Source organism: Solanum pennellii, chromosome 12 (genome assembly GCF_001406875.1).
Source record: "Solanum pennellii chromosome 12, SPENNV200".
NCBI lineage: Eukaryota > Viridiplantae > Streptophyta > Magnoliopsida > Solanales > Solanaceae > Solanum > Solanum pennellii.
The window spans coordinates 79,445,345-79,465,512 of record NC_028648.1 but is presented as its reverse complement, the minus strand read 5'-3'; the positions used below and the strand labels follow the sequence as shown (position 1 = coordinate 79,465,512).

General features: G+C 30.6%; 2 protein-coding genes and 1 non-coding gene across 3 annotated transcripts; all 3 read right to left on the bottom strand.

The window, feature by feature from the left end:
- Window positions 1-5: 5 nt before the first annotated feature.
- On the bottom strand, window positions 6-5,923 carry LOC107005342 (inositol-tetrakisphosphate 1-kinase 3-like). The gene is made up of 10 exons (XM_015203910.2): window positions 5,245-5,923; window positions 4,180-4,261; window positions 3,990-4,022; window positions 3,264-3,384; window positions 2,976-3,068; window positions 2,656-2,763; window positions 2,383-2,559; window positions 834-889; window positions 598-682; window positions 6-479 (listed from the first exon to the last, which is right to left on the bottom strand). Exons 1-10 carry the CDS (start codon window positions 5,433-5,435, stop codon window positions 409-411), a joined length of 1,017 nt encoding a protein of 338 aa, XP_015059396.1. The 5' UTR covers window positions 5,436-5,923; the 3' UTR covers window positions 6-408.
- Window positions 5,924-11,870: 5,947 nt separating this feature from the next.
- TRNAE-CUC lies at window positions 11,871-11,943 on the bottom strand. Its single transcript has one exon. It is a non-coding gene; the product is annotated as a tRNA-Glu (tRNA).
- A 910-nt stretch (window positions 11,944-12,853) lies between these two features.
- Window positions 12,854-20,005, bottom strand: LOC107005481 (amino acid permease 6-like). The gene is made up of 7 exons (XM_015204081.2): window positions 19,745-20,005; window positions 18,951-19,184; window positions 18,660-18,753; window positions 18,352-18,566; window positions 17,652-17,797; window positions 14,376-14,603; window positions 12,854-13,437 (listed from the first exon to the last, which is right to left on the bottom strand). Exons 1-7 carry the CDS (start codon window positions 19,860-19,862, stop codon window positions 13,006-13,008), a joined length of 1,467 nt encoding a protein of 488 aa, XP_015059567.1. The 5' UTR covers window positions 19,863-20,005; the 3' UTR covers window positions 12,854-13,005.
- Window positions 20,006-20,168: the final 163 nt, after the last annotated feature.

Genomic DNA, 20,168 nt, shown 5'->3' with positions numbered 1-20,168 from the left:
TTAAGTTCACCAAACAAAAAAGTACACAAATGTGTGTGTATATATATATACAAGGTGGCAGCAAAAAGTTTGGTACTTTAGGTACAAACACATTTACTTTCCAGCAAAACATTTACTAGGAACTCAAACTCCTCTTGTTAAGGAATAAAATGACAAAAACTTCTAAACAAACAAACAAAAATTGGAGCCAAAGCTTTGTTGCTAGAATTCTGTAACTGTGTGCTTCAGCCAGAAGCTATTTCAGACATTTGATGGAACTTTGTTCGTGCTTCTCAGCCCGCGTCTTCTAAATATTAGCTTTTAGTCACTGCAGTTATATGAGTTCTCTCCTTGCTTGTACTGACTGGATAATATCCTCTTCTTCTCTTCTATAGTATAGACAAGTTATATACAGGACGGATTTTCTTGTTATTTCTGCTTCATAAGGCTCAGGAGAAAATCTGTAAATATGTGCTCGTATTCTGGCATTTTACCGTATCCTGAAGTTTATAAAAGAAGAAACATGTCATAATCATTGGTTCCGAGGGAAATGAAGAGTTTTTTCTTTTGAACGGTGGTGAATGACAAGGTATGTCTACAGATGAAAGCATAACTTACCAGGGAAATAGTTGATATCTATTACGTAATAACGGTCTTTAGTCCCGTGTTCTCGAATTATATCCAAGTTAAAGAGCCTGAGACCCTGCATGACATATTGTAAGAGAACTTAAAAATAACATTTTATGAAGCTGCAGAACAAGAACAGACAAGAAGATAGAGCATGTAGCTCCCATAGTCGTTCCCTTCCGTTCATAATTTATTGAGACAAAAGACGGAAAATGAACAGAAAATACCAGCCTACGACGAAGTTCCCTAGCAAGCCTCTCAAGTAATGGCCGCGGAGGAAGCTCTGCAGAAGATGAATATGAATTAGTTAATACCATTTTAACTTTTTTGAGAATATCGGCGATAAAAGCACCCAACAGCATGCAAAACCACAGAAAATTAAGGTGTTCAGACCGAGAAAGGCCTTGTATTGGCGAAGGTAAAAAAGTAGATCAATGGTCCTACCGACAACTGCGGTGTTGAATATATTAATTAGAGTATGTTAGCAAACACTTGACTAAAAGCTTAAAGGTATTCAATCAGCCATACATTGCAGCTTTGCAGACAGCTGAGTTCATTTGAGAACATTTTCATCTTTGAATCCTTTTTCTCCTATTTCATTTTTTTCATTATGCTTTGCACAATTTGCTATGAAACTAAACAATAACCACCAAGCCTTGATCCTAAACATATTGAGGTACGATATATGAATACTCACTGACCAAGTAGCTCTATTTAATCTCATCTCAAGCAATATTATACATGATAAAAATAAAAATAGAAAGCACTAGGAGGGTCTTTATAATCTTCTATTAGTATAAAAATCTCTGGCATGATTAAAAGTTGCCTGGACAGTACAAGACCTGAAGTAAACATACTAAAAATGATCAAAATCATATTCCCAACTTATTCTTATCGCCGATATATATATCGTATTGTTCCAATTGTTATGAAACTTAGGGACTACAGGTTGATCTACGAGAAGAACTATTGACCTATGTTGCTCTAACTCTTAAAAAATGCCAACAGGTGCGTGACAGGTCCTCCAAAAGCAGTGTAATCTTGGAGGATCCAACACCGGAGTGGCAACATATTTGGATAGTCCGAGGAACATAGCTATTGACGGGTACATGTAAGACATAAAAATTTTCCGAGTTAATTTAGTCAACAAGATCTAGGTGACTAAAGTGACCAACAGCTTGATCAGTTTTAAGGGAAAATTCTGCAAGTGTGCAAAGACTGATTATTGTACACTCTGATGTCTGTGTATATTTATTAGTTATTCAAATCGTTCACTTCAGATATGTCTTGCTAAAAACTCAAAAGTGGATTACTTTGAAAACATTTTCAAATCAAATCAAAGAAAAGCTTGAAAAGAAGAAACAAACATTTCCAATCAAAGCAAAGAGGAGATTGAAATGAAGAAACAATAAAGTGAGGATGGAGTGTAACGGAAGACCAATTTACAAAATTAAACTTTCAGGAGAAAAGTGAGGAAGTGGCTCTAAAGTGCTCTGACTTTATGAACAGTATCGATACCCTTAACCGATCACATCCTTGCTTAGTCTTGGCGATCTATAGCCGGAAAAGATAGATGATAATTTTATCAAATGGACGAAGAATCTCTGAAGTCTTCCCACTTGTTTGAAAACAAGGAATCAAATGTTTAAGAAACTTGATATGATTTATCCGACAAAGAGTAAGTCATATCTATATGTGTCTACATATTAAAGTGCGCTAGATACATTCTGGTATGTACAACAATGTAACCAAATTCATATATAAAAGATGGCTTACCACCAACACTAGGATCTAAATCAGCTTCTTCTGCAGATGCTGCAACACACGAAACCCTAGGGAAATGGAAAACCCCAGCATTGTTGGACAGCTCGCGTTTGCTAACATCAGGTAAACTGAAACGCCTGACAACCTTAACGGCTTCCCCAACAATAAAAACCTTAAAGAGCACACCTCCTACAGCCACAAAAATGACAAAGTATCACCACCTCACTAATTCAATCAAAACTACACATGAAATACACAAATTTAACCTGTAAATGAACTACATACCATGATTGATAAACTCCTGCAGAACAAGCGGCGGTTCAAGCTTCTGAAGAGAGACCATATCATAGGCCAAAGACAACTCATGTGACTTTGCAACCAAAGGCTTTGCCACTGAGAACACAAAAACAACTCCATTCAGAAAAAAGAACAGCCGCAAAAAACAATGTCTATCCCTCTATTGCCCTACCAGTTCATTCAGACTTGCATCCATGGCAAGTAAAGATCTGATAGCTAGCCCCTACCTTTTATCGAGTTGTGGAAGTTCAAAAAATGGTTATCGATCAGTTAATTAATCCCAAATAAACAAATACAGATATACTTACCAAGAGGTAGTGAAAGACCAGCTTTATCCACTGCATCTGAGATAGAAGAAGGATCTTTCTCTATAACCAATTGCCTGGGAACACCTACTTTGCCTGTCAAAAGCAAGTTACTCATCGCTTAAGCATAACAGCTTTATCAAAAGCCTTCCAGGAACTGTAAATTGACAATCTTGGTGCATACAACTAATAAACAGACTCCCTTTTTCAGAATAACAGCAATTGTATATAGATAATCATAAGTTCATGACAAAAGTCTCGTTGATCATAGAACAGAAGTGGAAAAATTACCATAGCTATCTGACAAGTTCAAGTCTGCGACCTCTTCAAGCATGTATTGACGATTATATACCTGCTGTATGGCATCTGGAGGATCAAGGACCGCGACATGTGGATGTGTTTGCCTATAATCCTGTCCATAAGAAATTAAGTGCATAGGATAAGAGACGGGGATATTCTATATGTACTCCTTTAGACTACACTGAAAGGAGGCTTTCACAGAGAAAGCAACATTTTAATATATCAGTTTCCACATTCGCATTCATTATTAATATTCTAACAGAATCAATAATTTCATGATAAAACTAGAACAAGAACAAGTTATCCTAGACGGATGACATAAGATCAATGCTGCACTACGAAAAGGTAAAATAAAAAAGATTCAAAACATTGATTAGGTTAAGCCTCTCCTCTTAAAGCTGGTATAAGCATTCACTATGAGAAAACGAATCAGTTTATGAAGCCAGGAATACTATCCTGAAAACCAGCTAACAAAAGTCCATGAAGCAGAAAGATTCTCACTTGGCCAGAAGCATTAGACTTTAACCTTAACTATGAAGTCAGTCTACAGGTAATGTGTGACGAGAACAAGCATAAACAAAAAACAACCGGTTGCCCACCAATCACTGTCCAACTTTATTCCACATCATCAAGAAATTGTGTGTATTTCACACCTTAAACATTTATGCATGTTGATCCCATAATACATATCAGTTGTTATCTTTGATATGAACTAACCTCAAGAATACGACTCCACTTGCTTCCTGACAACTGCAAGAGAAGAGAACAAAAGTTATATATAGGTAATAAACAAAATCTAGTAAAAAGAACTAGCAACTTTTGCAGTAAGTGAAAAAGTCGATAGGAACAGGGATTACCAGACTGATTACTTCCCTAGGCAGAAACTAAAGCAGTGCAATGAACTTACCTTGTGGAGCACAATGTCAAAAGGACCTTGATCTGAAAGGGGTCTGCTCTGATCTATAGCAACAAACAGTATTCCCTTATTCCTACATAAGGCAGGAGCATGGTTAGCCACTTGAAGCAATGAAAACATGATAAAATCCAGATCAATTTGTATTAATAGTAGTGTTAGACCTGAACAAAACAAGTCCACTAAAAACTAAAGTAAACCAATAACCATCAGAAAATGAAGATAATATCAAAAACAAAAGCAATCTGTAATTTTCAAACAAAACTGACTAACATGGGTCTTAAATTACCCCTTACATATACCCCAAAAAACAAATTTTACACCTAATGAAAGCGGAGATAACAGACAATATCAAGAGACAACGAGTTCAAGTCAGTGAGGTACATTTTGTACACACACACAGATATATATATAAAATCCCTACAAATACACACATACATTACATGTGCGCACACACAGAAAGAGAGAGACATACACACACATGCAAATATATATTTAAGTATATACATACAAACTATGTTGCTTGGACTCTTCTAAATGTCGCCAGGTGCGAGTCGAATCCTCCAAAAGTAGTGTACTTTATGGAGGATCCAACACAAGTACAGGAACATTTTTGAAGAGTCGGAGCAACATAGCGTCAAGATATTTCATATACATAAATATCTACACACACACATACACATATATAAAAATTCGTATGTACTCAAAGTCTAAGCCTGAAAAAAGTGGTTTCACTGACCCTGCTACGAAGAGCTAAATCCACCAATCAACAAAGCAGAGATGTGAAGCATTCAAAAATGGTAAATGCATGATATCTTTAGCAGATGGGATTCTATACTAACCCACAACTTCCTTCTCAGACCATTTATGTTTGACAAAATATACTTACTTAGATTGTGCCTACTTGGAAAGCACCTATGCTAAATCACATATACACCTCTGCTTATTAGAATTTCTAACATAAACAACAATGTAATTGTAATTCAACATATAATCACAAATTTCTTGACAGTTTTACATTAAATACAAAACAAGAAGGGGATAAAAAGGATTGATTACCTAGCTAGACCTACAAGCTTGGGCTGCAAAAAGCTCTTAGTTTTCTTGGATGTAAGAGCATAGCCTACCACCACCAACTTCATCTGTTGCTGGGGAGACCCATGAGCCACCACCATTTCCATTTCCCTTTCCTCTTCCTCTTCTTCTACCTCCCTCTCATACCCCACTACATTTTCAACCCCCATCCTCATCCCTCTAAAAAATACCTTTCTTTTACACCAAAATTTATGTACTTACACCAAATTACACCCCACACAACCAAAACAATAAAAGATTGAATCTTTTTCCAAAATACTTGACCCCAGATAGCCAAAATCAAGAAAGATTCAATCTTTCTTCAAAAAAACTTAACCCCAGATAACCAAAACCAACAAAAGATTGAATCTTTTTCCAAAACACTTAACCCCAGATGACCAAAATCTAGAAAGATTCAATCTTTCTTCAAGAGAACAAAATCCCAGATAGCCAAAAACAAAAGAAGATTTAATAGTTGGTGTAATTTGAAAGTTGTTTCAAAGGGGGCTGAATTCCAAAGAGGGAGAAATGAAAAACAGCTGGTTTACACACAGTAACACACACTCAAAAACACATATATATGTTTGTATACATCTAGAGAGAGAGACACGGCACACACACGAAGAGATATGAACGGTTTGTTTGTAATGTTGTAATGCAACACAAATGGATGGATGGTGGTCTTTATAGGCACAGAGTTTTTTTGACCAAAATTGGTCCCAAAAAAAGGGATTTTTTAAAAATAATTAGAATGCTTTGGCCTTTGGGACACATCCAAAACAATTGTATTTTATTTTATAAAAAAATTATTATTATTATTAATTATGGTGATAACAAAACATATAATCTATATAACCCTACAAGTAGAATTTGGAGAGCATATATATAGACATTATATAATTGTTTTGGATAAAATTCTTGATATTTTTAGAAATTTAAGTATATCTAGTTTGTATTATATAGTTACTTAATGATAAGGATAAGTTTAAAGAAAATAATATATATTGAATAAATATGTGGGATGTTTGTGACGATGCAGGATTTTAGTATGTTGTGTTTAAGATCAGAACGAGATTACGAGTTGGTCATTATCATTTTATTTTGATTTGTTAAAATGAATAAATAATTACGAAAATTAGCATAAGAGGTGAATAGAACAGGAGGAAAAAAGGAATAATAACAAAAAAGCTATTGATAAAATTAGAAGGTGAAGTTTGGTGATTTTTGTTCAATATATGGTAGTTGCCAATCATATTATCAAATGCTTAAAATGTATTCACGATCTCATTGGAGATTGAGATAATTCACATTAGAATTTTGAAATAATTTTAGAAGTTTTTTTTATAAAAAATAAAGAAATTTAGAAGCTTTGAAAACGTATTTTTTTTCAAGAATTGATAAATAATGTTTATAGTATAAATTGTTTGTTTTGGTTCATTCTATTTTTGATATGATAAATTTTCTCGTAAATTTTCTTTATCGGAAACCATTTGATCAGTCGAAATTATGATCATAGCCCCACCCCTACACATATATCAACCAAGCTTATTCTTAATATATTTTAGAGTTTAGACAAAAAAAAATATTGTAGATCATGATAATCATGTGCATAGGTTCTAATCCTCGTTAATTTTGCAAAGTTCAAATTAGCAAAATCAATATACTTTGACATACGTACGAAAGTTAAACGTTTTTGATTGATCTTTATGACAATGAAAGAGAGGGTAATTGATAGAGGGATAACTTATAGAGTTACTTAAAAAGTTGTCCCGCACTACTATGTGTTTTTAACCTATCCACCTATATTGGACCTTATTTATGGAGCCAGTTGGTCATCACGGTAAAAACGATCTATTTTCAAGGTCAAACGAGCCCCAGAGCAAGTAAACCCCTATTTTGTCGATTTTTGTGTGCTATAGTCCATCATCTTTTTTTGTGATTCGGAATTTCGACGTTAATTTTATTCAAAATTTACATGGATGTCCATTAAGATCTTAGTTATGGAGTCAATCGGTCACCACGGCCAAAACGAACTATTTTCAAGGTCAAACGAGCCATAGAGCACGTAAACCCCCCATTTTGCTGATTTTCATGTGCATGAGATTTTTTGTGATCCAAAATTCGGACGTAATTTTTGCCAAAAATTTACATGGACGTCCTTTAAGACCTTATCTATGGAGCTAGTTGGTCACCACGCCAAAAATGACTCATTTTCAAGGTCAAACGAGCCCCAAAGCATGTAAACCCCTAATTTTACCGATTTTTGGGTGTTATAGTCCACCATCATTTTGGTGATTCGTAATTAAGCCGTCATTTTTTTTAGAAAAATCACATGGACATCCGTGAAGACCTTAGTTATGGAGTCAATTTGTCACCACGGCCAAAATGACCCATTTTAGCGGTCAAACGAACCCATGTAAAACTTCCATTTTGTCAATTTTCGTATGCTAAATAATCCCCATATTTTTGACGATCCGAAATTTTGATGTTATTTTTGCCAAGAATTTACATGGACATCCATTAAGACCTATCTATGGAGCCAGTTAGTCACCACGGCTAAAACGACCCATTTTAGAGGTCAAACGAGTCTAGGTGAATTCCCAATTTTATCGATTTTTGTGTGCTATTGTGATCTGAAATACTGACGTAATTTTTGCTTAAAATTTACATGAACATCTTTTAAGACCTTAGCTATTGAATCAGCTGGTTACCACGATCAATACGGTCAATTTTCAAGGTCAAACGAGCCCAGAGCATTCAAACCCCCTATTTTCAAGGTCAAACGAGCCAGAGCATGTAAATCCCCCATTTTGCCAATTTTTGTGTGTTATAATCCATGGAATTTTTGGTGATTCGAAATCCCAACATAGTTTTTACAAAAAATTTATTACGGACTTTCGTTAAGACCTTATCTATGGAATCAGTTGGTCACCACTGCAAAAATGACTCATTTTCAAGGTCAAACAAGCCCTAGAGCTGGTAAATCTCTTATTTTTTATCGATTTTCGTGTGTTATAGTTCACCATCCTGTTTGGTGATCCGTTATTCCGACATCACTTTTGTAGAAAATTTACATGGAAGTTTATGAAGACCTTAGCAATAGATCCAGTTGATCACGGACAAAATTGTCTATTTTGAATGTCAAACGAGTCTCAGAGCATGTAAACCCTCAATTTTATCAATTTTCATGTGTTATATAGTCCACCATTTTTTTTGGTGATCCAGAATTTTGACGTCATTTTTTTTGAAAATTTACATGGATGTCCGTTAAAACCATAGCAATGGAGCCGGTTGGTGACTACTGCCTATTTTCATGGTCAAATGAGCCCCAGAGCAAGTAAATCTTCCATTTTATCAATTTTTGTATGCTATAGTCCATGAGATTTTGGATTGTCCAGACGTCATTTTTTGGCCAAAAATTTACATGGACATCTGTTAAGACCTAATCTATGGGGTCAATTTGTCACCACGGCAAAAACGATCCATTTTCAAGGTCAAACGAGCCCAAGAGCAGATAAACTCCTCATTTTGCCAATTTTCATGTGCTATAGTTCACCGTTTTTTTTTTTGGTGATCCAAAATTTTGATGTATTTTTGCCAAAAAATTTATATGAACGTCTGTTAAGACCTTAGATATCGAGTTAGTTGGTCACCACTGTCAAAACGGCCCATTTTAGAGGTCAAACTAGCCCAGAGCAGGTAATCCCCTATTTTATAAATTTTTGTGTGTTATAGTCCACTATCTTTTTGGTGATCCAGAATTTCGACGTCATGTTTGTCGAAAATTTACATGGACATCCGTTAAGACCTTAGTTATGGAGTCGGTGGTCATCACGGCCATAACGGTCATTTTTGCCGAAAAATTTACATGGACGTCTGTTAAGACCTTAGATATCGAGTTAGTTGGTCACCACGGCCAAAACGGCCCATTTTAGAGGTCAAACTAGCCCAGAGCAGGTAAACCCCCCATTTTATAAATTTTCGTGTGCTATAGTCCACCAACTTTTTTGGTGATTCAGAATTTCGACGTCATTTTTGCTGAAAATTTACATGGACGTCCGTTAAGACCTTATCTATGGAGCCAGTTGGTCACAACGGCAAAAACAACCCATTTTCAAAGTCAAACAAGTAAATTGATCGAATTTTATATCTGAGGTAGATACATGTACTCTATGTAATATAATACAAATCAGTTGTCATATAAGACAAATATATCTCATGTAAGATTAGAATACGTTGCCTATTTATTCAATTTATATAAATATAAAATACCTACTTATCTATATCCAAGATTACAAAATATAAATATCAATTAAACTTGAATTAAAAAACACATTTATATATCATGCCCTTTTTCAATACGTCCTCATCATGACAAAAAAATATCATGAGGGTGAAAATAGCTTGAACGGAAGACACAATTACTCTAGTCATCATCCATCCCATACAATATCGTACTAATTTGTACCATTTAATTTTGCATTGTGGATGATATCGATCCATTACTTAACCTTAATACATATTTCATTTAAATATTTGAACTAACTCTTATTTCAATTATAAACATTTAAATTCTTAATAAAGTTTTTTAATTAAATATTTTCGATTCAAGTTTTTTATAAGATGAATAACTTAACCATTTAAACTATATCATCTTCTTTAATTATATACATCAATTTTAATAACACTTAGATTCGTTTTAAGAAAAATGATGATAAGAGTTTTTTCAAAATTTGAAGCATAAGTTAACTAGTATGAATATTTTATAATATACTCAGATACTTAATTAAAACAAATATTATTTAATCATCTAAATGAAATATATAGGACGAATTTAAGATATTATTAACGCATTCTAGAAAAAGAAAATATACTTGATGATAAATCGTGCATGTAATTCTTTAATTAAATAAAACATGGTGGATTTACTTGAATCTCATTCTTAATAGGACCCAATTTTATTTTTTTTAAAAATGAGTCACTGTTTTTTTTTATAGCTAGGTATCTAGCCTGGTGTCTTCTGATTTGTCATCATTATTGTCTTTATCCCTAATATTTTGGATTTATAATAAGTGGTAAAAAAGATGTGACAAAAAAATAACGTCAAGTTTGATGAAATGATATTCATGAATAAATTTGAGAATAATTTATATGGTATTTAATTGAAAAATATACATTCTTAAAAAAAAGAAATTAATATTTTTAACCAAAAAAAAGATATAAATTTGATTTCATGTTGTGATCCATGATAACTTTAAAAGAGCCTATGGCCTAGACGTGACAAATATGATTGATTCAGTCGAATAAAATGTTGGAGAGTTTTATATAGGATTTAGACATAGTTAGCTATTGGAAAGAGATCTCGGGATTAGAAAGAAAAGTTATGAAAATCATGTCGAAATTTTGACAATCAGTTACCTCTCATTCTTTTTCTAGTTTGTTTTTGTATTTCATCCCCTTCTAGTTTACCTTTTTTTATATATTTATCTCTCCTTAGTTAGTACGTTCTTACTTTGTTGTGTATATTCTAGTTATAACTTGTATTCAACGATAAATATATATAATAGCGCTTGTGTTGGAATGAAGTTTGTTTCATTTCACTTATATATCTCACGAACCAAATGACCTATTATTATTAGTATTATTCAACGATAAATATATATAATAGTTCTCGTGTTGAAATGAAATTTGTTTCATTTTACATCTTATCTCACGAACCAAACGATCTATTATTATTATTATTATTATTATTATTATTAAACATTCAACGTGTACCTTTTTCGAATCTTATCTTGTTTTTTCTACATAAAAAAATTGGAGTTTGTTATATATGTCTACAAGTGTATTTTTAAAAAAACTGAAGTAAGGAACCTTATCAACAAGATCAATTAATTAAGATAGCAAACCTAATATCCGTACGTTATTTTCCTTCTTCTAAATCATGTAGTCTAATAAACAATACTCTTTCTTGTTTTAAATTGTTTATCTGGATTTCAATATGATATTTAATTTGATAAAATAAAGAATATTTTTAAATTTTGTAATCTGAAATTAAAGATGTAACGAATGTCCTTCAATCATTAGGTATTAAACATGTCACATAAAAAGTTAAAATTAAAAAGTTGTCAAAAAATATTGAAATCGACATTTTTTTATAAATAATCTGAAAAAAAAATGAGACAAATAAACTGAAAATATATAAGCTATACATATAACAACAACGAATCCATTGATAATATATAAACATGATATTGACATAGTAATGTATATCCATAATAATTTATGAGACACACAAATAGTAGGAATAAGTTTGCTGCTTTTAGGTCTATAACAACATATTATCAACAACTAATTATTTTTTCTTGACCCATTATTGAATGAGTTTTTAGTATAATATATAAAACTCCTACTTTCATTTTACAAAATTGTTTCAATGGGCCTTCTAGGGCGAAATTTGATCTCGTAAATATCAAACACTAATTGAGCGAAATTTGATCTTGTAAATATCGAACACTAGTTGAAAAATCTCTTTAAAAACCCCTATAAACCAGAAAAGGAGTAGAGGAAGGTAGGGGTACAAGAGGTTGTGAATTCGAGTGATCGAAAAAATATTCCGTTGCCGGGACTTGAACCCGGGTCTCTCGGGTGAGAGCCGAGTATCCTAACCAACTAGACTACAACGGATGGTTGATAAAATTGACCTTGACCACTTATTTATTGATATATTAGGAATTCAAACAATATCGAGATAGAATTTTAAACCATTTAAACCACTAATCCAACGTCTAGTTTTGCAATTAGAGGATCAAAAGCTAAATATATAGATTTAAACAATTGTCTTATACATATAATTTTTTACTATGAAATTCGGGTGAATATCCTGACAATCCTTAGATCAATCCTCTAGCATTTCAAACTCACAAGAAAAACACCAATAAAATTATTCAAGACAACCATACTAATGAAAGACAATAAACATTTTAGTTTTAGATGGATAAGATAAGTCGAGAATCTATCATAAACCACTTTTGTATATATTTCACAAAAATAGAAATAAAATCTGCATTTATTCTAATCTATTCAAACCTCAGTTATAGAATTAAACTTAATGCGTTGTTTATTGTTGTAATAGTAGTTTCACACAAGATCTAGTAAGATTTTAAACAAGCACTTAACTGTTCAATTCAGATAAGTGGTGTGTTTAAGGCTGTACCTTTTGCCTAGGCCAGAGTTATGTGTGGTAGATTATGCCCACAATTAGCACCCTAATTAAGGTGTAGTCCAAATAATTAATCTTAGTAGATCTATTCCCTTTTGCCTATGTTGGGAGATAGTCGACTAATTACAAATATCTTGTGAAATAATCGAGATAACTAGAAACTAGCTCGAAACACCACTAATATGCCAATTAGGTTAGCTTTGACTACCATCTAGATAAATAGGGGCAGAGATAGTTAGTATTCATTTGTATCCCTTTAGTTGAAAAGTCATATATACTGTATAATACATTTTTGACTTTATCATCATGACATCTAGATTCGTAATAATATAACGTTTTATATATAATATGTCAGAGTTACATAAAATCACTCAATTCAAGAAACTTTAACTTCTTATTGAAAATACTGCTATTACATACGTAGTTATGATCATCAAAACTAATCATACACTATTTTAAGTTACCCAAACTATCGCTATAATTGATAATCAGGACTCGAAAAAAATAGCGCTATTTCTAAAATTTTCTCAATCATGATCTTGAGGTTTGAAGGGCTTATATGTCTTGAGATCTTGTATAAGGCCTTCAATGGATCCAGCAGCAGCAACAAGTGACACAATCAAACAAGCCCAACTCAATATATGTAACCATATCCATTTGAATGAATATTTAGGTATTTTCCTTTGTGCAATGTGCATTTCTATTGGGAAATAAACAGTTAATGGATAAAATGAAGCTGCCCCAATTAACCCTAATATTGCATTGAAAAATGGAAAAATCATAGCAATTATTGCTGTTACTATAACATATATTGTCCTCCATATCATCCTAAAATAACTAAGATTGTATACACCTAACCATGGGATGTTTATGTCATGTTGGGATTTAATGAATTTGTTTTCTGGCCATTTTTCAATACAACGACCCTCCACAAAGCTATATATTGGTTGGCAAAATACCTGAAAATTAAAGGAAAATATTTTATTTTATTTTTAAAAAGGCCGAAAATGTATAATTTATGTATAATCTATATGTATATCAATTAGAAAAAGAAAACAATGAATATATGTCGACGTCTTGTGTAAAGATTTTGTTTAAATTTTATGCACCAAAAATGTAAGAGAAGATTGTCGTGATCAAGTCAACTAAAGATAACTACAAGTAACTGATCATAAAAACGGAAAGAGTTTGAGTTTTGAACACTAAGGTGGATCATAATTTAAACTTTATATCCAGTAATGACATTAAATCCATTCGGTATTCGAGTTATTGAGTTCAAAATTTAATGTTTTTATGTATTTGATAGATTTCTTTTACTCGTGTAGGTAACCTAAAACCTAAAAAATAGAATAAGCTTGTTAAAGTATATTAAATGTAAAAATATTTATATTAGCTCATATTTATAATTTTCTAAGTGGAATTAGTTACCTAGAAAATAACAACACTTTTAAGATTTTGAGATATATATAAGTACGTGTAGGTCTTTTAAAATGTATAATACTCTCTCTGTTCCTATTTACTTGTCCATGTTTTCTCTTTTAGTTGTCCTTATTTACTTGTCCATTTTGACAAATGAAGAAAGGATAAAAAAAAAAATTCTATTATATCCTCATTTAAACTTTTTGAAAATTTCCAAGTTTTAATTCATCATTTTTGAAAACCATAATTAATAAGGGTAAAATTATAACTTCACTATGCTAATTATTGCTATTTTAATACGTATGTCATTTCTAAAGTGGACAACTAAATAAGGACAGAGGAAATAATAAACACACATATTTATTACCTTGGAATAAACAAAAATACCTATCAATCAATATAAGAAAGAAGTGAACCTTAATAGAATGGAATGAATATAAATGATTCGTATAATCGACCTCAACTTTTATATACGTACCTGGTAAGCTCCGATTAGGTGGATGGCGATACAAACGTTGGCGAAATCGATTAACCAAAAGGGTTCATAGAAACCAAAACCAGTGAGAAAATTTCCAGGAGCATTGTTGCCAAAGGCTGCATAGCCAATGGTACCACATAACACATAAAATAAAGTTGTTGTAAAAACTCCAACTAGTGATGCTCTCTTCATAGCTTTGTTCTCTGGTGGTGGTGATCTCAATGTGTCCTACAAATATTACAAAATTTGATTAAGCAATTATATTTTAGATAATCTATTTGTTTTAATTTATGTGATTGATTTGAAGTATGAAAAACAAATTCATTAATTTTTGGTGTTAATTCAAACATATTTTAACTTATTTAAAAATAAAATATAACAGTTGAACGGATAAATAAAATTGATTAGAGGGATTGCTAATAAGGTTGACAAACATGCTCCACTTTGAACCGTTAAATAGTGGAGTTCGAATCACCACGAAATCAAAAAGATGGAAACTTCTAGAAGGGTAAGAAAAACCTATTGGACGACAAAAAGACTTGTTCACGTGGACAAGAGGGAGTTAATCAAATAATAAGCACCCTTCACGTCTAATCCTAAGATTGTATATTTGATTTAAAAAAGTGAAGCTTAAAATAATATGAATCATCGAACTAAATATCCCCTAAAAGAGTGTCCGAATCTAACTCCTAATAGTTGTGAAGGGCCAAATTAATCTGAATTCGATACTTTAAAAGCATAATATACATAATCACTATAAAATTATTAACTTAAATTCAAAACTTTATTTATAAATATTAGAAAATTTAGTTAGGAATTTGTTTAATTCGTTAGGTGTTTAGTCACTTGTCAAATCACCAAAAGATTTGGTTTTAGGGAATAATGCCAAACAATTTCCATATCGAGCAAATCTTTTTTTTCTTTTTTCATTTTTTGTGGTTCATTATGATCAATTATTAATATAGACAAACTGATACAAATTAAAATAACATATTATTATCTTATTATAAATAAAATTAAAAGACGTGGCTAATTGAAGTAATAAAAATGTGACACATGTCATATATATCACAACAAATATGAAAATGATTGTGTTAAGAAGAAGAAGAAAGAGAATTGGCTTTCACTTCTATTGAGTCAAAATCGTGGTCCCTATAGAATAATTTCACATGTTGCATGGTAATAGGAAAAGTGAAAACTATATATTAAAAAAAGGACAAGGGTATGTTATATCCTTTAATTTCGTTATTTGGAGCTGATATATTTCTAATTATGAAAGTGACTGATATATAATGCTGTTTATATACAAATGACTCATATATACCCTTTTTCTCTAACGAAAATAAAAAAAAATAAATTTTAATTTAATTTTTTATTATTTTTTATAAAAATATAATCCCATATATGAGTAAATTTAATCCCCGCCAAACATATTTTTTTTTTGACTTTTTTTGTTTTAATGACTAATTTAGAATTATTATTTTGATAATCAAACTTATTTATGTTTCACTAATATTCTTGTAAAACTTATTGTAGATGACCAAATTATTTTCTTCGAATACAAAAATTAAATTACAATATGGACAAAAAAAATAGTTAAATTATTTTTTTACACTAAGAATGAAAGGGAAAAAATAAACTAATAATAAGAAACTCAAATAATTATAATAAAAGAAGTCAAAAAATAATTTATGTACCAAAAATATTAAAATATACCTTAAACTTTAATAGAAAAATCATATATACCCCTAAATATTTTTTTTTAAAAATAAAAAATAAAAAATATAAATTTAAAATTAAATTTTTTAACTTCCGTTAAATGAAGGGTATATGTGAGCTTATTTTGTAACGGCAGAGGTATATGTGAACCGTTTGTATAACTTTAAGGGTATATATGAGCCATTTTCATAACGAGGGGTATATCAACTTCAAATGATAAAGTTGAAGGGTATATCAGACCATTTTCCCTAAAAAAAAAGACAATATACATGGATAATTTTTTAAATTTATTAAAAAATTATTTAGATATTCAAATTGTGATTCATACTGAGTATTTACTACCTTAGTATATAATAAAGTGTTCTTATTAAATTAGCTCAAATTTATATGACGGCCTTTAATTATATACACATGTTAATATCTATTTGAGATAAATCTGATGAAATTTTATGACTTGTTGAGATTAATATAATAATATTTATTATATTTTAAGTAATTAACTTATTTACTTAATAAACACCGGAAAGTATACACAAACATTTCTAAATATTGAATGAAAAAAACGATTATCTAACATTTTTTTTTTCATATATTCAAATTTTCATTTGAAATAAAAAGATAAAATTCACTTATCTACATAAGAGGTAGATAAAGATTATATCTATTGTATGGTCTTTATCAACTTTATTATGCAGCACATGCATCTACTCACCATAAAAAGTATGTTTTTTTATTTTAAATATAACATAAATATGTAGATGCATACATATGATATACCACATGTCATTATTTGTTATCTAACTCTAAAAAACACCTAACATATATTATTTTATTTTTAATATAGTGTGATAATTTAATATTAGATCATACACTTTATGTAATTGGTGAATTTAGTGAGTAATAAATTCAACCCAATCAAATTCATAATTAAAAAGATGCATTCAATTTCAAGTTTCAATATTTGTTATAATTAGGTCATCATACCCTATATAAGGTACATTTTTGTTTTCTTCTAATATTGTTTTTAAAAAAAATCTATGTTATTTATCTCATCGATATCATCATAAATAAAAGGGATAATGTACAAGTACCTCCTCAACCTATTTTCAAAATCTCAGAGACACACTTGTACTATACTAAGATCCTATTACCTCCCTAAATATATTTTATTAATAATTTTATATCCTTTTTCGACCTACGTGACACTATCTTGTGGTCCCAACGCTGGTTGACTTTTTCTTTCAAGCTAGTGCCACGTAGGCCGAAAAGGGCTAGAAAATTATTTATAAAGTAAGTTCAGGAGATAATAGGACCTTAGTATAGTATAAGTGTGTCTCTGGAATTTCGGGCATAGGATGAGGAGGTACTTGTACATTTAAAAAAAAGAGTCTAAATCAGCATAATTTTAAATAATAATTTTTGATCTAGTTTGATTTGAAGATAATTTTTGAGTTACTAAAATAATATTTTGATATATATATTAGAATGTTAATTCGTTAAAAAAACGATACTGAATTTAATATACACGTGCAACAGACGTATTCGAAAATTTCTTACCTGTATATCAATGAGAATGGTGGCAAAAGCATAAGCAAAGGCAATATCTCCAATTGATTGTAAACATCTCCAAACTTTCTGAGATGCTGACACGTCTACACCAACTATTGTTCCTGTTAGGCTAGTCTTCACATGATGACCAGCACCTATTTATTTTTATTTTAAAAAAAAATAAATAAAGAAAAAAAATGCAGATAATTAATTAGTGTGTCTTCATATACCACAAAAAATAATCTACAAAATAGTAACAACCTCTTTTTTTAATATTTTTTATAAGCATCATAGTTTAAATTTCAAGAGTTAATTTTTAAAAAATTTAATTAAAAATTCATATATAAATTATATAAAAAGTGCTATAGTAATTTAATATTTATACATGCTATATAGTTTCACATTTAAAATATAAAAAAAATACCATAGCTAAAAGAAGAAGAAGACGTATTTGACTTTTGAAATTTGAATATTTCTTCGTAAATTGAGATGAAGAAAATATTCTTTGTATTATTAAAGATTTTTACTTTAAAATTATCTAATAAGTGATCTGAATGATTAGAAAATTACTCATATTGTACATGCGGGAGCACAACAAATTAAGATCTTTTATGTATTTATAAAATGACTTTTTCAGATATCTTATATGTAAAAATGAAACGTTATATATAAGTAAACTACAAAAGCAATTCTCCAAAATAATACGTACCCGCAACTTTGGCTATTGAAAGTCCAAGACCAATAAGAGAGTAAGCAAAAGACATAACTGCTGCAAGCATTGATAGCCATGAAAGTTTATGGAAATTTTGTATTTGGCTTAGAATTATTTGTATTATTGCAAAAATAGCCATATATGGATAATTTGATACTATGCAACTAGCTTGGTGTCCCTCTTTGTGAAAACAATTTGACCTAACTACTGCCCTGAATAATAAATTCAAAAAAAATTAATTAAAAAAATTATTTAATAAATTAAGTAAGTTAAACACAAATTATTAGTTTTTATTAAAAACTTACTTCATACTAATAGATGCAGTAATTGTGTATCCAATGGTAATTCCTACTAAATTACCATATTGAGCTATTCCACAAAGTTGCACTTTAAATCCTCCTGTTTAAAACACAAAAAAGGACAATTGTATCAATGCATTTAGTTCGATTCTCGAAAAATAAAACTCGATAGAAAATATATACCAATATATTTTTGAATTCACGCTTTAATAATAGAACTGATCATGATTTATTAAAAATATTGAATATGTGTATACTGTCAGTATATATGAGTTAAATTCGATAGTAATTTGTTACCTAAGTGAGAGCGGACAACCTCCATGTAACTATAGTTCCTCTTGCCGGAATCGGGGCCCGGAAATCGATAACAATCGGCGAGCAACGTTGAAGTAAAATAGGTGATGAAAGAAAAGAGGAAGAGTATAACAGGACCAGCCACCCACCCTAGCTGAGCCATTGCCCATGCTAGTGACAACACTCCTGACCCGATCACCGCGGTTATTATATGAGCACTTGCCGTTAGCACGGTGCCTTCAAGTCAAAATTGAAACGATACAGAGAATATTAGTAATGATATTCGTAAAACATGATAAGTAGAAATTAAGATATGTTCAATTTTTTTTTTCAAAAAAAGAAGAAAATTCTATGTATTCCATTTTCCATCTATCCTTATTATTGTGTCAGATTTACTTTAATTTTAATTTGACGTTGAATTTCTAATTTTATCCTTAATAACATGATTTATCCACAAAGATATCTATGGTCAACTTTAAATTGTAAATTTGACAAATCATTCATTATTATTTACTTTTCAAATTTTATGCTTAGTTAAATATTATCTATAATGTAAATTAATGAGATGAAAGAAGTAATATGTATGTGTATATAACTATGTATAGTGAGTATGTGTGCATTCAATCCACTTTTTAGACATTCAAAAGCCAAAGTCAAATCTTATATTAGACCATTTAAGTTTACAAACTCTATCACCAAAGTTAAAATTGAAACGATAGAGAGAAAATTAATATGATATCTGATGAATAAGAATGACAAACAAAAATCGAGAACAGTATATGTAATTTATAAAGTACCTGTTCTTTTTTCGCGTCCATCATCATCAATATTTCTCTGAACTTGTCCATTTTCTAGTCCTTTTGGTGATTGTTCTACATACATATTGGTACTATTCTTCTCAAATTCTGATGCCATAATTTATTTATTTTTTTGCAAGAGTTTTGTTATATTGTGTAGTGTTTAGAGTTAAAAATAAAAGGATGAAGAGAGGTTTATGAAAAGAAGATAAATAAGAACATATATATAAGTGAATATAGAAATTAAAAAATGAGTAAAATTAAGACGGAATAATTCAAGAGATCCTTATATTTATTTAGTTTTGTCATATTTGACTTTTGTACTCTTCGATGTTTCATTTAAGTATATATACATATCCAAACAAATCATTTTAAACGCTTTTCACCTCATGTGTTAGCTCCTGTGATATTCTGATCTGATCGA

Excerpts from the sequence above, each read along its gene's own strand:
- LOC107005342 (XM_015203910.2), bottom strand. The coding sequence starts at position 5,435 with ATGAGGATGGGGGTTGAAAATGTAGTGGGGTATGAGAGGGAGGTAGAA. Across the intron at positions 2,560-2,655 it reads GCAGGAGTTTATCAATCATG|GAGGTGTGCTCTTTAAGGTT; the intron begins GTATGTAGTTCA and ends TTGTGGCTGTAG. Across the intron at positions 890-2,382 it reads TTTAGATCCTAGTGTTGGTG|AGCTTCCTCCGCGGCCATTA; the intron begins GTAAGCCATCTT and ends CATCTTCTGCAG.
- LOC107005481 (XM_015204081.2), bottom strand. The coding sequence starts at position 19,862 with ATGGCATCAGAATTTGAGAAGAATAGTACCAATATGTATGTAGAACAA. Across the intron at positions 17,798-18,351 it reads TTCAATAGCCAAAGTTGCGG|GTGCTGGTCATCATGTGAAG; the intron begins GTACGTATTATT and ends AAAAATAAATAG. Across the intron at positions 13,438-14,375 it reads ACCTAATCGGAGCTTACCAG|GTATTTTGCCAACCAATATA; the intron begins GTACGTATATAA and ends TTTAATTTTCAG.